A 13,264-nucleotide genomic window follows, 5' to 3' on the forward strand; every position below is an offset into this window, starting at 1 on the left:
TCGGTCATTTATTATCAGTGCATGGTTAATTGTCATACAAAAGAGACGGGCATACTTGGAACAAAACAAATCCATTCTGCAAACTACATCTTAAGCTGGCAAAGATGATGATAGCCACCGAGCATTGCATTTCATCTGCAGCCGAGTTCTTATTGAAAAGCACAAACATGATGGAATACAAAAAAAAAAACATTCGAGGACAAGGACAATTGGGAATTGTAAATCCAGTGAGCATGATAACCATGAAGAGTCTCCAGTATCAAGGGACTCGTGTTGCTGAAGGGAGTACAGTTACTGCTGCAGAGCCAAAAGAAAGTATAGCCACGACACGAAAAAATGATTGAGGATCAAACTCGGAAAAGAAGTTTACATAATCAGCTCCTTGAATAATCATTGATAAAAAAATATTCTTGATAGAAACTGTAACAGAAGAATCGGCACCAATCAACTGGTTGAGAATATTAGTTGTGGAAAATAAGAGTTTGAAGATTCAATTCATTCCCAACAAAAATATCATATGCCTCAACACCAAACCAGTGTCTAGCGGAATTAAATCCACCAATCAATAAGAAAAGAACATAATCTAAAAGAAACTGTATATTATGCCGCAGGCCCAAAACGAAGAAGTCGCTAAGAATGCTTAATGGAACAATCATGCAAGATTAGGAGATCAGATGGCATATATCAATCAATTTTGCAGACAAACAAAATAACAAACAGCCCATAGGATCTTCCATGAGAAAATCTTTGGTTACAGGTCTTCCTTGGTATTCAGATGTCAACTAAATCTGATGCCACTGCCAATTTCGGCAGTATGAATCTCTCAGAAACTAATTGCTCCTGGGCAACAAACTCGAAAGAGAAGGAACCCCTTGGGCCCTCATGTCTTCTTGAGCTCGCCTCATTTCTTCAGGATCTGATCCCAAAAACAAATAAATATCATATACCTTGACCAAAGGAAAAAGAACTACATATTGCATTGTGTAAGATGATTTCGAATTAACAATGTCAAACAAACTGTTAAAAAACACATTAGGCATCACCGATACTGGTTCTATGCATTTCAAATAGATATATATTGGATGAACTGGTGAATACATTTTTCTGGATGATGAGTAAAGACACAAGTTAGTGAATTCAGATGGCAGTTAATAAGCAAATACACTTTTTTAATTCAGTCATTTTTTGTTTGTAGCATGAGCTATGCTACAACAGATGCATGATCTGGGAAGAATGTAATAACAAAGGTCTACATTGTATGTCAGAACCTCATATAAGGTCGGCCAGTTTCCTGGGCAAGAATTGAAGCTTGGTGCCTGTAAAACTTACGTCTCACAACTTGTTCATGATGAGAACAGGAGAAGGTGACAAAGAATCATTCAAGGTAATGCTTATAGATAACAGACAGAAGTAAAAGAAGCCTGGAATTGCATGGAAGATTTGGTGGCAAGGATATAGGTAGTCAGATCAGAGTTGTCAAAAAGAATTTCAAATTTACTTTGACTGAGAACATAACATTAGAGATATTGAACAGTGAAGTTACATGTGGCTGAATCTACATGGGCGGAATGATAAGCCATTCTGGTTTTCACTCATAACACAGTTGCAGTTTCTGCAAGGTATAGCATCTTCTTATCTGGTAACCATTCACCAGTTTTACAAATGATCTGGTTTCTATCTGAAATCCATTTTAGGAGTAGATAGGCTACTAAAATTGATCCTAACTCGTGTATAAATGCATCATTGGTCATATTCATCAGGACCAAATAAATGAGATACTGGTGAAAATTTTCTTACCAATATTTTCCATCAATTTTGGCATGACAAACATCACCAATAGCATGAAACCCATCATTAAACCCATAGGACTTTTCATTAGTGACATAATGGAAAAAGGTTCCCTCTTCTGCAAAACAATAATAAGAACATAATTAATGCTCAATTACTAGCTCTAAGAGTAGCAAGTAACTTGTAATTGCTCACCTCATAGTACTGTTCTTCTCTTAAAGGCTCTAGAATCAACTCATATAGAACCCTTCTGTTCTCTGTCAGTGCTGCCTGGATCTTACCAGGGTTTCTAGCACTAATATCAACACGAACCTGAGAATACAAGAAAAGAAGTAATCTCTTGATTTTTACCAGGTTAAACTAACAAACTAAAAGAGAAAATCTTACCGGAGAAAAGAAATAACCTAATGCAGCTACTTCAATCAGATGAGTCCCAGCTGGCACATTGTGGCTTCAAGCATATAGGTCAAGGATACAAGGTTGCAATCCAAGAAAACAGAAGTGACAAGAATCAGTGTTTTAACTACCCAAAATACCAAAAGACGACATTTTCAAACCAGCTTATTCCTTGAAAGTGACATTCCTTTTATTTTTCATATATCTAACTTAAATATTTTTATCAAAAGTCAGAAACAAGGAGAACATGGTTATTCATGAAAAAAAAATCAAATTAAACTCAAATAATGCAAGAACGTGCATATTCACGCACATGCCAAGTCTTAGTAGTATATGAACATGGACACTTGAAACGCAAGGGAAAAGAAACATACTCTGGTTAACATCCTGCAAGAACAAGATACAGTTGGTTTAAGTAATCTTTATATGCTTCCACCAGTGTTAGGTTTTGTATGATCTGTCATGAATATGCTAATTTAACTGGTACAGTTCAACAAAATATGATAAACATTTTCAACTATGATTATCAGTGTCACTAGATAAGTTTTAATTACAATGTTAACACCGGATATATTGCTATGATTTAAAATGGTTAATATTAGTGATACGAGGAAAGGTACGAAGAGGACCTAAAAAGACCTTAGTAGAAACTATAAATAAAGATTTAAGCAAAGTATGTAATTTCGAATAATACCGCCTAGTACGGGGGATACGTACCAGTCTGTTAGCTGACCGGTACACGGACCGCTTGTTACCGGACGGAACGAAATATATATAAATATTTATATATATATATACTTTTATAAAAGGCGACGCGACAATGTTGCCCCGCCTGAGAGAAGAGAGAGGTGACATCGCTTCAATGACATCGTCGAATTATATATATATATATATATATATATATATATATATATATATATACCGAGTGATATACCGAACGGTATACCGAGCGGTATACCAAACAGTATATTGTTTGGTATGCAATATCGTACCATACCGAGCGAACGTCAAAATTCTGGTACGGTACGATATTACATACCTTGGATTTAAGTACTCTAGACTTAACTGAACATATAGCTTTTCACATATATCAATAGCGGCAAAATATCCATATAGTCAATCTCAAATAATTGGGACTTACGGTTTTGTTATTGTTGTTGTATTTAAATATCCAATTCCAGACCATCCTCTTAGCAAAATCAGTAATTATTGTGTTTGATCTCTGCTGTCATGTACGCCTTTTTGCCCTTAATATGTAACATTCCCTGCACCCTAGACACTTAGCTTGTCTTTCTCATGGAATATTCATGGGGGGAGATCCACCTTGAGTTTGCAAAGATGTGTTATAGATAGCATACATATTATGCTTCTATGAAAACATTGCATTCTCATATTTCAAGGAGGGACCTTGCACAAAGAATGGTTTGTAGCAATGTACTTCAAATGAGACGGCCATCTATGCCACTTGTATGGTCCAGACTAAACATGGCATCAACTTTAAAGGTTTCTAAGAAGTATGAAGAAACCATCCTTCAGAAATACTTAGTGTTTAAGATCTAGCAGCACATTTATACATATATAACTTATCAAATATGGTATGCTATGCATCCTATTTCAAGTCCATTTAAACAGCACATTTTGGGGCTTCATGGCCTTACAAACACAATTGTCCACTTCAACACAAAGTATTAGTGTTGTTACACATGACATTTAATGATATAATCTACTCCTAACACATAATTTAGTCTTCTATTCTCTCAAAATTCACATCAAAATATTTATGCCACGATAGTGCAAAGGAAAAAGGGCAGCAAAGGGAATAGTGTATAAAAACAATATTAAAAAACTGTTCCTGAAGGAAAAATAAAAAAAAATCCTTGACCATGCATACTAAAGGAAAGACTAAGAGTCAAACATATAAATAAATTTAAGCTTGAAAAATAATGTTCAACAGGATACAATGAAAAATAACCATCTGCTCTTGCAAAACTGATGCTTTGACCACCATTGAGTATGACTTTAATATTTGTGGGTTTTGCAGGAAGGCCAGATTCTTTGGATGTTGCACCTGAAAAAGTTATCAACTAGAACTTCAGCAGAAATCCAAAGAGACTTATCACGGCATAGTATATTTCAACCAGGGTTTAAGGTGTTGCTTTGTGCTGCATCTAGCGACTAATGCAATGTCTAACAGCATATGCAGCAAACACAACAACAATGAGCTTCAAGGTTCCAATCATGTGAGGCACAAAATGACACAAATTGGTCTCCACGAGTGATGCTGCATTTCACAAGTGTAGTACACATCATGCTTCGCACCACATATGCAGCAAACATATTAAGGTGTTGCTTGTGTGCTGCATCTACTGACTAATGCAATGGCCTACAGCATATGCAGTAAACACAACAACAACAATGAGCTTCAAGGTTCCAATTATGTGAGGCACAAAATGACACAACTTGGTCTCCACAAGTGATGCTGCATGCCACAAGTGTAGTACACATCATGGTTCGCACTGCTCCAGCAGGCTGTTGGCCAAAGCATGACATTGTGCACCTTAATTTTTTATCATCAATATGGAGCAAAAGAGGATAAGTTGAAATAGGAACTAGTAAGTTAATCAACTGGTAAGTAGAATCCCAACAAGCAACGTAGAAAGTGATTACTTACTGAATATCCATAAGTAAACATACAGTAAATAACTCCAATGCAAATATATTCTAGTTAATGCATAAATCCAAAACAAAACACTAAATACTATGATGCATAGTGTCTAGTCAGAGACATGTGATAAGTACGGTTGAAGCTTTCTTATAGCATTACAAAGTGATAACATTTTATATTTCATCAACAAGTCGATCAACATTAATTCAAGGTGATGATAATTGTTTGGCTTAAATATTTGCATAAAATTAAAGACCATACGAATCTCATGATAAGCAACTCCTACTATATAGATAATGGTTATTGCAAAAAGAGTTAACGCTGCAGATCTAATTGATTTAATGGATTCACAGACATAACACTATTTTGAGCTGTAACATATCGATGGTCGGAGTCCTTATGGCACCTGGTACAGCAGAAACAGGAAAAAAAAAAAGGCAGAAAATATACTAACTTCAGAATAGCCAGCTCACAAGGGATTGCAATTCATATATCGAACAAAATCGCAGCATCCGATGACCAAAAACTAGTCCATTACAAGAATCTTGGAACAAAATGATATCTTTTCTTTTTCTCAGAACATCACAGTGAGATGTTGTCAACATCGAATTCTGGTTTTAAATATTATTTCCAGTCCATCTCCACCATCATTACCACCAATAATGCATAAAAATACTCAAAAGATCTAAGCAAGCAGCATAAAATATATAAAAACGAACGAAAGGAAAGTGATTCACCATCTAATTTCACACGACCGGCGATCGTGTACCCATCGCCAGATCTGCAAATCGAAAGATGGTAAAGTTAATTGAAGGAAATCTGCAATAAGGCTTGGCTTAAGCAAAGGAAATCTTCTGAGAAGGGCACCCTAGGTCAGCGGCGAAGGCACGAGGAAGCAGATGCGAGAAAAGAAGAAGAGGCAAAAGGAGGAGGAGCGGCGGTGACGGATTGAATAACGCCGCGGAGCTCCTCATCGCGTGTGCTATCACTGCGGATCTGCTGCTGCTGCTGCTGCTCCTCCTCGGCGCACTCTTTGGGTTTGCGGTCTTCTTGCGAGGCGGCGTATACTATCATATATGCCCTCCTCAACTCCAAAATGACATGATTTGTGGTTGGACAACAGCGTGGAGCCCACTGTGGAACCCACCGCCCATCGACGGACCCCGAGATATAATTAATTTGATAGCATCCGTAGGAGAGACTATATAGTTTATTACCCTTTAGAGCTGATAGATGTCCCGCATCAGTTGTGGTGGCACGAGTTCCACATCGATCATAATCGATGCATTCCAATCCACATTACTTGAACGACTTATTACAGTTCTGATCCTAAATAATCATATAAGTTCACAAATTTAATTTATATTATCTTAATCAAATATAAGTCAGAGTTCTCCAAGAAAATATTATCTTAATAAAAAAATGAAGAGTAAAGAGAAACCTAATCGATGCAAGGTTTGAGATAGGTCAATATATAGGGAGATTATTTCGAGTGTTTTAACTCGTATAAATAACCTGACTTGAACCGATCGAATCGGCTCGGAAAACCGGGGTTGGCTGTCATGCTTAATGGCGCGTGCTTCACTTCGATTCGGGTCGGTTCAATAAGAACCAGGAAACGGAACCGGACCGACTCGTCGCGCCGACTCGTTCCGTTATTTGGTTTTCCGACACAGAAATGTTCCGCTACATCCGATACGTAGCGGGGTTGGGTGGGATTAGAAATTTTGGTCGCTTGCCACGAAGGAACTCGTTGGGTGGTCAGGAAAGAAGCGAACCGAAGCCGCCGCCTCCTCGCCTCTCGTCTCCCCCAATACCCCTTTCTTTCTCTCCATATCTCTCCCCCTCTCGCCTCAAGAATTGTGGACGAGCGTCGACGGAGAACACTTCTGTCACCAGTTCCGTCGGCGGCGGCGGTGGCGGTGGCTGTTTTATTCCGTCGAACGGCCGAGCTGATTCGATTTCTTCTCGAATAGGTACCGCGTTGAGCTCTGTGTCGAATAGGTTTCCTCCTTTCTTTCGGGTCTTTGTTGGGAATATACGTCGTCTTGGAGGCAACCGTGCGTAAGAAAAGAGAGTAAGTAGTTTGATGAACTTTGCTTCAAAATCGAATATTGCGGTCTGGTAATCTAATCTTGGATTCTGTGGATTTAATTGAATAAGAGTGTTTCACGGAAGATTGGAAACAACGAAGGATGGCGATGAAAAGCAAGTGTCGTGGGACAAGCGACGTCGGATTTGGGAGCTTGCGATCTATACTTTTTTAGTGTTTACATTTATCTGGGAAAAACCTTTTTTCTTTTCCTATGGTGACTTACTCTTGTTTATGTCAAATCATGTAGAAGATGGTAGTGTGAGGGTTTAATTGTTGGTGTTGCCTTTGAGATGAAGAATTGGAGTGTGATAATGAACCATTCATTTTTGTGGTGAATCAAGAACCGGAAGTGGATTCTTCTGATGCTAGATGGTACATTTGGCTTTTTCCCTTTTCCTTTTGTGGAAAGGTTTTATGGACCTCTCGTGCATGCAAACAAGTTGTTCCATCGCATATTGGTCCTTAATGAGAGTAATTCACACAATTTTCACTAGGTTAAACACCTTACTTGTTGCACTTGCATTTTGCCTCCTAAACCAACCGCGAAGGAGTTGCACTTAAGACACTACTGTCTTCTGTAATAGTTGGATAGTTAAATAATTTATCTTAAATTAACACAGGAGAAATGGTGTTTTTTTTTAGGTCTTGGTGATAGAATCTTAGTTTGATTTAGCACAGTAGAATAGATAATTGTTCTTGTGGTATTAGTGAGACAGGCTTAGTTTCCCATGTAAGATTAGTTTTACTTGAATACTTTCCCAACTAACATGGGTTTGGTGATGGACTGCACTATAAGTTTCAGAGGCTTTATAAAATGTTTGATAAATTTCAGTCCTCCGTCAATTAACAACAATGAGTCTGGTTCTGCTCAGCATGAAAGAAGATTGCCATAAGTCTTGAAACCTAAATGACTATTCTGTGGTTAAGATTATCTTATGCTTAGTACAACTGCACAAGGAGAAATGACCGGCTTTGACTTAAGGAGTAAAATCCTTACAGTTTGTAGAAGAGTATTTATGGTTGCTGGTGTTGCATTTGTATGTTTGTGGACTTAACTACACAGCTACTAGGTAATGCTTTAAGTGATAAGAAGTCAACAGCATGTTCCTGTATATTCTGGTACCTTCTTTTTGTTTCATATCAAACGGTCTTCATAAGTTAGTAATACTTATTTAAGTGGAGAAAAAAGAGGAAAATCAGTCACACCCTGAGGCTAAACAATGAACTATAATAAATGTGTTAATATTTCGAGTTAAAAGTCTCCCCTCTTTAGGTGCAATGTTGTTACCCTTCTGTCGGTATGGTATAACAGTAATTTAATTGCTATATGTCATATTCACTGGTTTAACTAATATCTATTTTGCATAAAGGATGATGAATTTTAGGAAATGGGTTTCATGCCAACTCATTTCCAACAAATTGCTTTCCGCAAGACCTTTCCAATTCTCCGACGAGGACTCGACAAGTGAAGAACATGTTCATCCAGGTATCAATAAAATCATTGAACTCAACCAGCTTTTTGTGTTTTCTAAGCATTATTTTCTTTTTGTAGACTATTACGGTTCCTATTCTTTCTTTGCTTGATTTGGATTTCTGCATGTATAAGGAATTGGACTTAGTTTTGTTTGTGGAATAATATTTTGAAAAGATCTAATTGTTGCTCACACACCAGATGAAATAATAAGCCAAGTGAGTAGGTCTCGCTCTAGAAATCCTAAGTTCGATAAACAGTTACAAATGGTATAATCTCCCTTTGGTTTATCATGACGCATAACTGGATGCATCTGACCAGATTGATGGAATCTGATAATAGTCAATTAGTTTGGAGGCCTAGGACATAATTGCATTGCTCTTTTTCTCGCTTTTCCTCTCTACCTGTACTATACTGTGTTTTATGTGCAAAATTCCTAAATAGACTTCTTACATACAACAAATACATCCATGCTCATGAAATTTGACAAGGTTCCATGCTCTGTCATATAATAGACTGTTTGCACTAGACGTTGCAGTAGTGTTTATCTCATCTGTTGCTATCTGGTAACTAAGTGGAGCTTTTTGTGGTCAGAATTAGGAGTAAACCAGGTTTTATTCTTTCAACTGTGGTTCTCAGACACCATAATTTTTCTCTGTAGCAAAGCAAGCAAAACTATTGCTCTCTTATGAAAAAGAATTGTCTTTGTGCGTATGTGAAGTATCTTAGTTGAATCACTGGTTATCAACCTTGAAAATTGTGATAACCTTGTTCAAGATTAAATTCTGCTACTGTTGATCTTGTATTGCTGCGTGTTTTCATGTCCCAGAAATGTTAGCTTTTTTCTTAAATGAGTATTCAACTAATCTTTTAACCATCCCTGGTGGCTTTAAATTTATTATACTTGTAACAGTATTTTTGGTGTGATGAACTTTATTTCAAACATTAAAAATGGAGAGTTTGCATCTTCATGATATATTTGAAGCAAGATTATATTATATCGTTGAGCATTGTAAGACATTATACAAGGCATGCATAAACCTGCAAAAGTCACAAAAACCCCTATAGAACATGAGATTCCATAGACATATTTTTATATATTGTACATTTAATTTCGGACCGAGGTCCTCAGCTCAATGTAAAGGTTTCACTATTGTTAGCTTAGTATGATGGTTTTGTGCTCTTGAAGTGTTTTCTTACATGCTTTGGTAGTTAGTTATACCCTTCTCAAGGGTATATCTTTTTATCTTGAATTGCTAGATGCTACCATATATAACCTGAGAAGGGCAGACATAATTGTTCTTTCTAAGGACACATGCAGTTTTAAGTTAAGTTTTCTGAGGGTAAATCTGCAAATGTCAACTTTGTTATGTGTGTTTTGGGATCGATCGCATGAGTCACCTACCGTATCAGGTACCTATTCTGAGGTAGACTTATCTCTACCTTTTTCACCCTTTTGAGGTGTGAGAACATTTTGAAACCTAGTGCATGTTTTTCCTAGAAAGTTGTCTGTGATTATGTGATAGGCAAGTAAATTCTTGGGTATATTATCATTTTTGTTGTTGGTCATAATTAGTCATCTGCATGATCCCATAATTGCTAAATTTGGAAAGTCCTCAGAGCAGAGCGTTTTAATTGCCTCTGCACATATTTGAAATTCTTAGTTGGATCACCAAGTGAACTATCGTAGTTGAATCAATGCCTCAATGGTCATTGAGCTTGAAAAATTAGTAACTTGTCCAAGATCCCACTTCTTGTTAATGTTAATACTATATTGCTGTGTGCTTTTATCTCCCAGTAGCATTAACTATTTTCTTCAATGGATATTTTAGCTATTCTTGCGGTTCAACAGTATCATATTATTTGATCTTATATTGGAAGGGTTGGTTTTTTTTTTTCTTTTGTTTGGACAGAAGACACAGCAAGCATTGGGACCGTATCAGTTAGTGATTCTCAATCCAATGATACTCAAATAACTGAAGTTCCAACTAGCCCACATCTTATTACTGCTATGTCTTCTCATCTTGGTCACAGGAAGGCAGATCCATTGACCAAAGTTGAGGAACTTCAGATCAAATTCTTGCGTCTCATTCATCGGATAGGACTGACACCAGAAAACCTTGTAGTGTCACAAGTTTTATATAGATTGCAACTTGCTAGCTTGATTAGAGCTGGTGAATCAGATGTAAAGAGACCTGTTCTCAAGGTCAACACAGCTAGAGGAATAGCAACAGAGCTAGAGTCAACTGGTAGTCCCAATCTGGATTTGTCTCTCAGGATTCTCGTTTTGGGGAAAACAGGTGTAGGTAAAAGTTCAACCATAAACTCAATTTTTGAGCAGCCGATGGTGGCAACCAATGCATTTGATCCAAGCACTGATCGTATCCATGAAGTTGTTGGGACTATCAAGGGCATTCGAGTTACGGTAATTGATACACCTGGTCTTTCTGCCTCTTATGGTAACGCACGTCACAACAGGAGATTGATGCTTTCCATCAAAAGGTTCATTAGAAAATCTCCACCAGATGTGGTTTTGTACTTTGAGCGGCTTGATGCCATCAACAGGGGTTATAGTGATCAGCCACTGCTGAAACTCATAAATGATGTTTTTGGTTCTTCGATCTGGTTTAACACTATTCTTGTCATGACCCACGCCTCATCACATCCTCCTGAAGGATCTGATGGGTATTCTGTGGCTTATGATGCCTTTGTGCATCAGTGCACAACAACCGTGCGCAATTATATACGCCAGACAGTCTCAAATGCACAGTTTGAAACTCCTGTCATTCTCGTAGAGAATCATCCAATGTGCAGAACTAATAATAAAGGTGAAAAGGTGCTACCAAATGGCCAGGTGTGGTTGTCTCAGTTCTTGCTGTTATGTGCAGCGACCAAGGTGTTGGCAGATGCAAATGTACTTCTGAAGTTTCAGGAGAGCTTTCAACTAATACCAAAGAACAGCCGACTACCCTCACTGCCGCATCTCCTTTCATCTATTCTTCGGCCTCGTTCTTTACCTAATGGTAAGAGCTTTGGTGATCAAGATGATGTGTATGAGCTTCTAGACAATGACAATGATGAGGATGATTATGACCAGTTACCTCCTATTCGTATATTAACAAGAACCCAGTTCAAAACATTGTCCAAAGCTCAGAGAAATGCTTACCTTGATGAGTTGGATTATCGTGAGACCTTGTATTTGAAGAAGCAGTGGAAGGAAGAGCTAAGGAGGCAAAGAGAAAGGATGCTTCATCAGGATGATACATATGTAAGGAATGATAACTATGAAAATAGTGATTCCCAAGAGGTTTCTGAAGTGTCAGATATGGCTATCCCACTAAGTTTTGAGTCTGATAATCCTGCTTATAGGTACCGCAGCCTGCTAGGTAATGATCAGTGGCTTGTGAGACCAGTTTTAGATCCCCAAGGCTGGGATCATGATGTTGCGTTTGATGGCATCAATCTGGAGAGTTCTCTAGATATAAGAAAAAACTTCCAAGCCTCTGTTGTTGGGCAAATGAGGAAGGATAAAGAAGATTTCAATATCCAATCCGAATGCACCGCGAGGTACTCCGATCCAAGACACCACTCTTTGCTTGCAGAGGTGGACATCCAAACTGCTGCTAAGGATTTGGTCTGTACTGTTCAGGGGGATGCCAAGTTTTGTAACTTCAAGTGTAACACGACTGGAGGTGGTATTTCGGTGACTAAATACGGGAATATGTATTTTGTTGGAGCCAAGCTAGAGGATTCTATTAACATCGGGAGGAGAGCTAAGTTGACATTGAACGCAGGACAGATCAGGGGCTGTGGCCAAGTGGCATCTGGTGGTAGTATTGAAGCTACCTTGAGGGGGAAAGACTACCCCATCAGAGATGATAAGTTGACCCTTGCGACCACCATCCTTTCCTATGACAAAGAGATGGTTCTGGGTGGGAGTATTCAGACTGATTTCAGGGCTGGTCGTACAGTAAAGATGTCAGTAAATGCCAATCTGAATAGCCGAAGATTAGGTCAAATTAGCATAAAGACTAGCACCTCAGAACATGTTGAGATAGCACTAATTGCAATCTTTTCATTGGTCAATGCCCTGATACAGAGAAAGGGAACCGAAGCTTCGATCGATGAAAAAAAGGAGTCTACATCTATCGACTTGTAAAACAAGAGGGACTGTAATGGCCAAGCTTTAGAGGTGATGCCAGTAGAATCGTTTTGATACTTTTCCTATTTGTATGGTATAATTGTACATATATTTTCTTTAACCCCCTCAAATCGTTATGCTAATGAATTTTGAGGCAAGAGAGAAGCATTTTCCAAAATAATACAGTGGAGTCTTGTAGATCAAACATGATCGATTACCGAAGACTTGTTGCATTGGTAGTTGGATATTGGGCAAAAGGTGGCCGTTTTCTGCTGTGTGTGTCCTTGTGGTTTATTGCAATCGGTGTTGCAGGATTTGAACGGAGGCACACACTGCAAATTACCTATTCATTAATATCTGGGTTGTAAGAGGACCGTATATGGACGTGACTCTTTGATTTCTTAACATCACAGGGAACATGTTCTTTGTTGACTTGTTTTGTGAAGTGTAACATAACAGGGAACATGTTCTGTACATTTCTGATACCACTTAACTAGAACTTGCGTACTCGCCCAACATTTGTTCTCTTGAATGAAGCTTCAAGAGGTGTAGGCAGTTTAGTGAGCGTCGTTTCAACGTTGGATTGGATCAGTCACTCCGTTATCCAATCCATGTCGGCGAAACAACGTTCAAATGGATCAGTCAGTCAATCAGCCGCTCCATGTCGTCTTAGCGACGAACGCTTCACTCCCATGTCTCTCTTCTATT

At 38.2% G+C, this 13,264-nt stretch overlaps 2 protein-coding genes across 13 annotated transcripts; one reads left to right on the forward strand and one right to left on the reverse strand.

Annotated features, from left to right (window-relative positions):
* Window positions 1–579: 579 nt before the first annotated feature.
* LOC135617412 (ER membrane protein complex subunit 7 homolog) lies at window positions 580–5,923 on the reverse strand. The gene is made up of 7 exons (XM_065117550.1): window positions 5,717–5,923; window positions 5,587–5,630; window positions 4,144–4,252; window positions 2,176–2,239; window positions 1,984–2,100; window positions 1,798–1,906; window positions 580–916 (listed from the first exon to the last, which is right to left on the reverse strand). The coding sequence occupies exons 1-7, from the start codon at window positions 5,821–5,823 to the stop codon at window positions 831–833; spliced, it is 636 nt and encodes a 211-aa protein (XP_064973622.1). The 5' UTR covers window positions 5,824–5,923; the 3' UTR covers window positions 580–830.
* Window positions 5,924–6,590: 667 nt separating this feature from the next.
* Window positions 6,591–12,831, forward strand: LOC135582748 (translocase of chloroplast 90, chloroplastic-like). 12 transcript variants are annotated; one of them, XM_065117563.1, is made up of 4 exons: window positions 6,592–7,316; window positions 8,315–8,430; window positions 10,329–10,357; window positions 10,450–12,831. In XM_065117563.1, the coding sequence occupies exons 2-4, from the start codon at window positions 8,419–8,421 to the stop codon at window positions 12,572–12,574; spliced, it is 2,166 nt and encodes a 721-aa protein (XP_064973635.1). In that variant the 5' UTR covers window positions 6,592–7,316; window positions 8,315–8,418; the 3' UTR covers window positions 12,575–12,831. The 12 variants fall into 12 exon arrangements, with proteins under 12 accessions (XP_064973630.1, XP_064973631.1, XP_064973635.1 ...); XM_065117565.1 differs by having other exon boundaries at window positions 10,332–10,357; XM_065117555.1 differs by having other exon boundaries at window positions 6,592–6,926; window positions 7,013–7,316; window positions 10,329–12,831.
* Window positions 12,832–13,264: the final 433 nt, after the last annotated feature.

This window comes from Musa acuminata, chromosome BXJ2-7, assembly GCF_036884655.1.
Source record: "Musa acuminata AAA Group cultivar baxijiao chromosome BXJ2-7, Cavendish_Baxijiao_AAA, whole genome shotgun sequence".
NCBI lineage: Eukaryota > Viridiplantae > Streptophyta > Magnoliopsida > Zingiberales > Musaceae > Musa > Musa acuminata.

Excerpts from the sequence above, each read along its gene's own strand:
- LOC135617412 (XM_065117550.1), bottom strand. The coding sequence starts at position 5,823 with ATGAGGAGCTCCGCGGCGTTATTCAATCCGTCACCGCCGCTCCTCCTC. Across the intron at positions 2,101-2,175 it reads TAGGTTATTTCTTTTCTCCG|GTTCGTGTTGATATTAGTGC; the intron begins GTAAGATTTTCT and ends TTGTATTCTCAG. Across the intron at positions 1,907-1,983 it reads GAGAAGAACAGTACTATGAG|AAGAGGGAACCTTTTTCCAT; the intron begins GTGAGCAATTAC and ends ATTGTTTTGCAG.
- LOC135582748 (XM_065117555.1), top strand. The coding sequence starts at position 8,316 with ATGATGAATTTTAGGAAATGGGTTTCATGCCAACTCATTTCCAACAAA. Across the intron at positions 8,431-10,328 it reads TGAAGAACATGTTCATCCAG|AAGACACAGCAAGCATTGGG; the intron begins GTATCAATAAAA and ends TTGTTTGGACAG.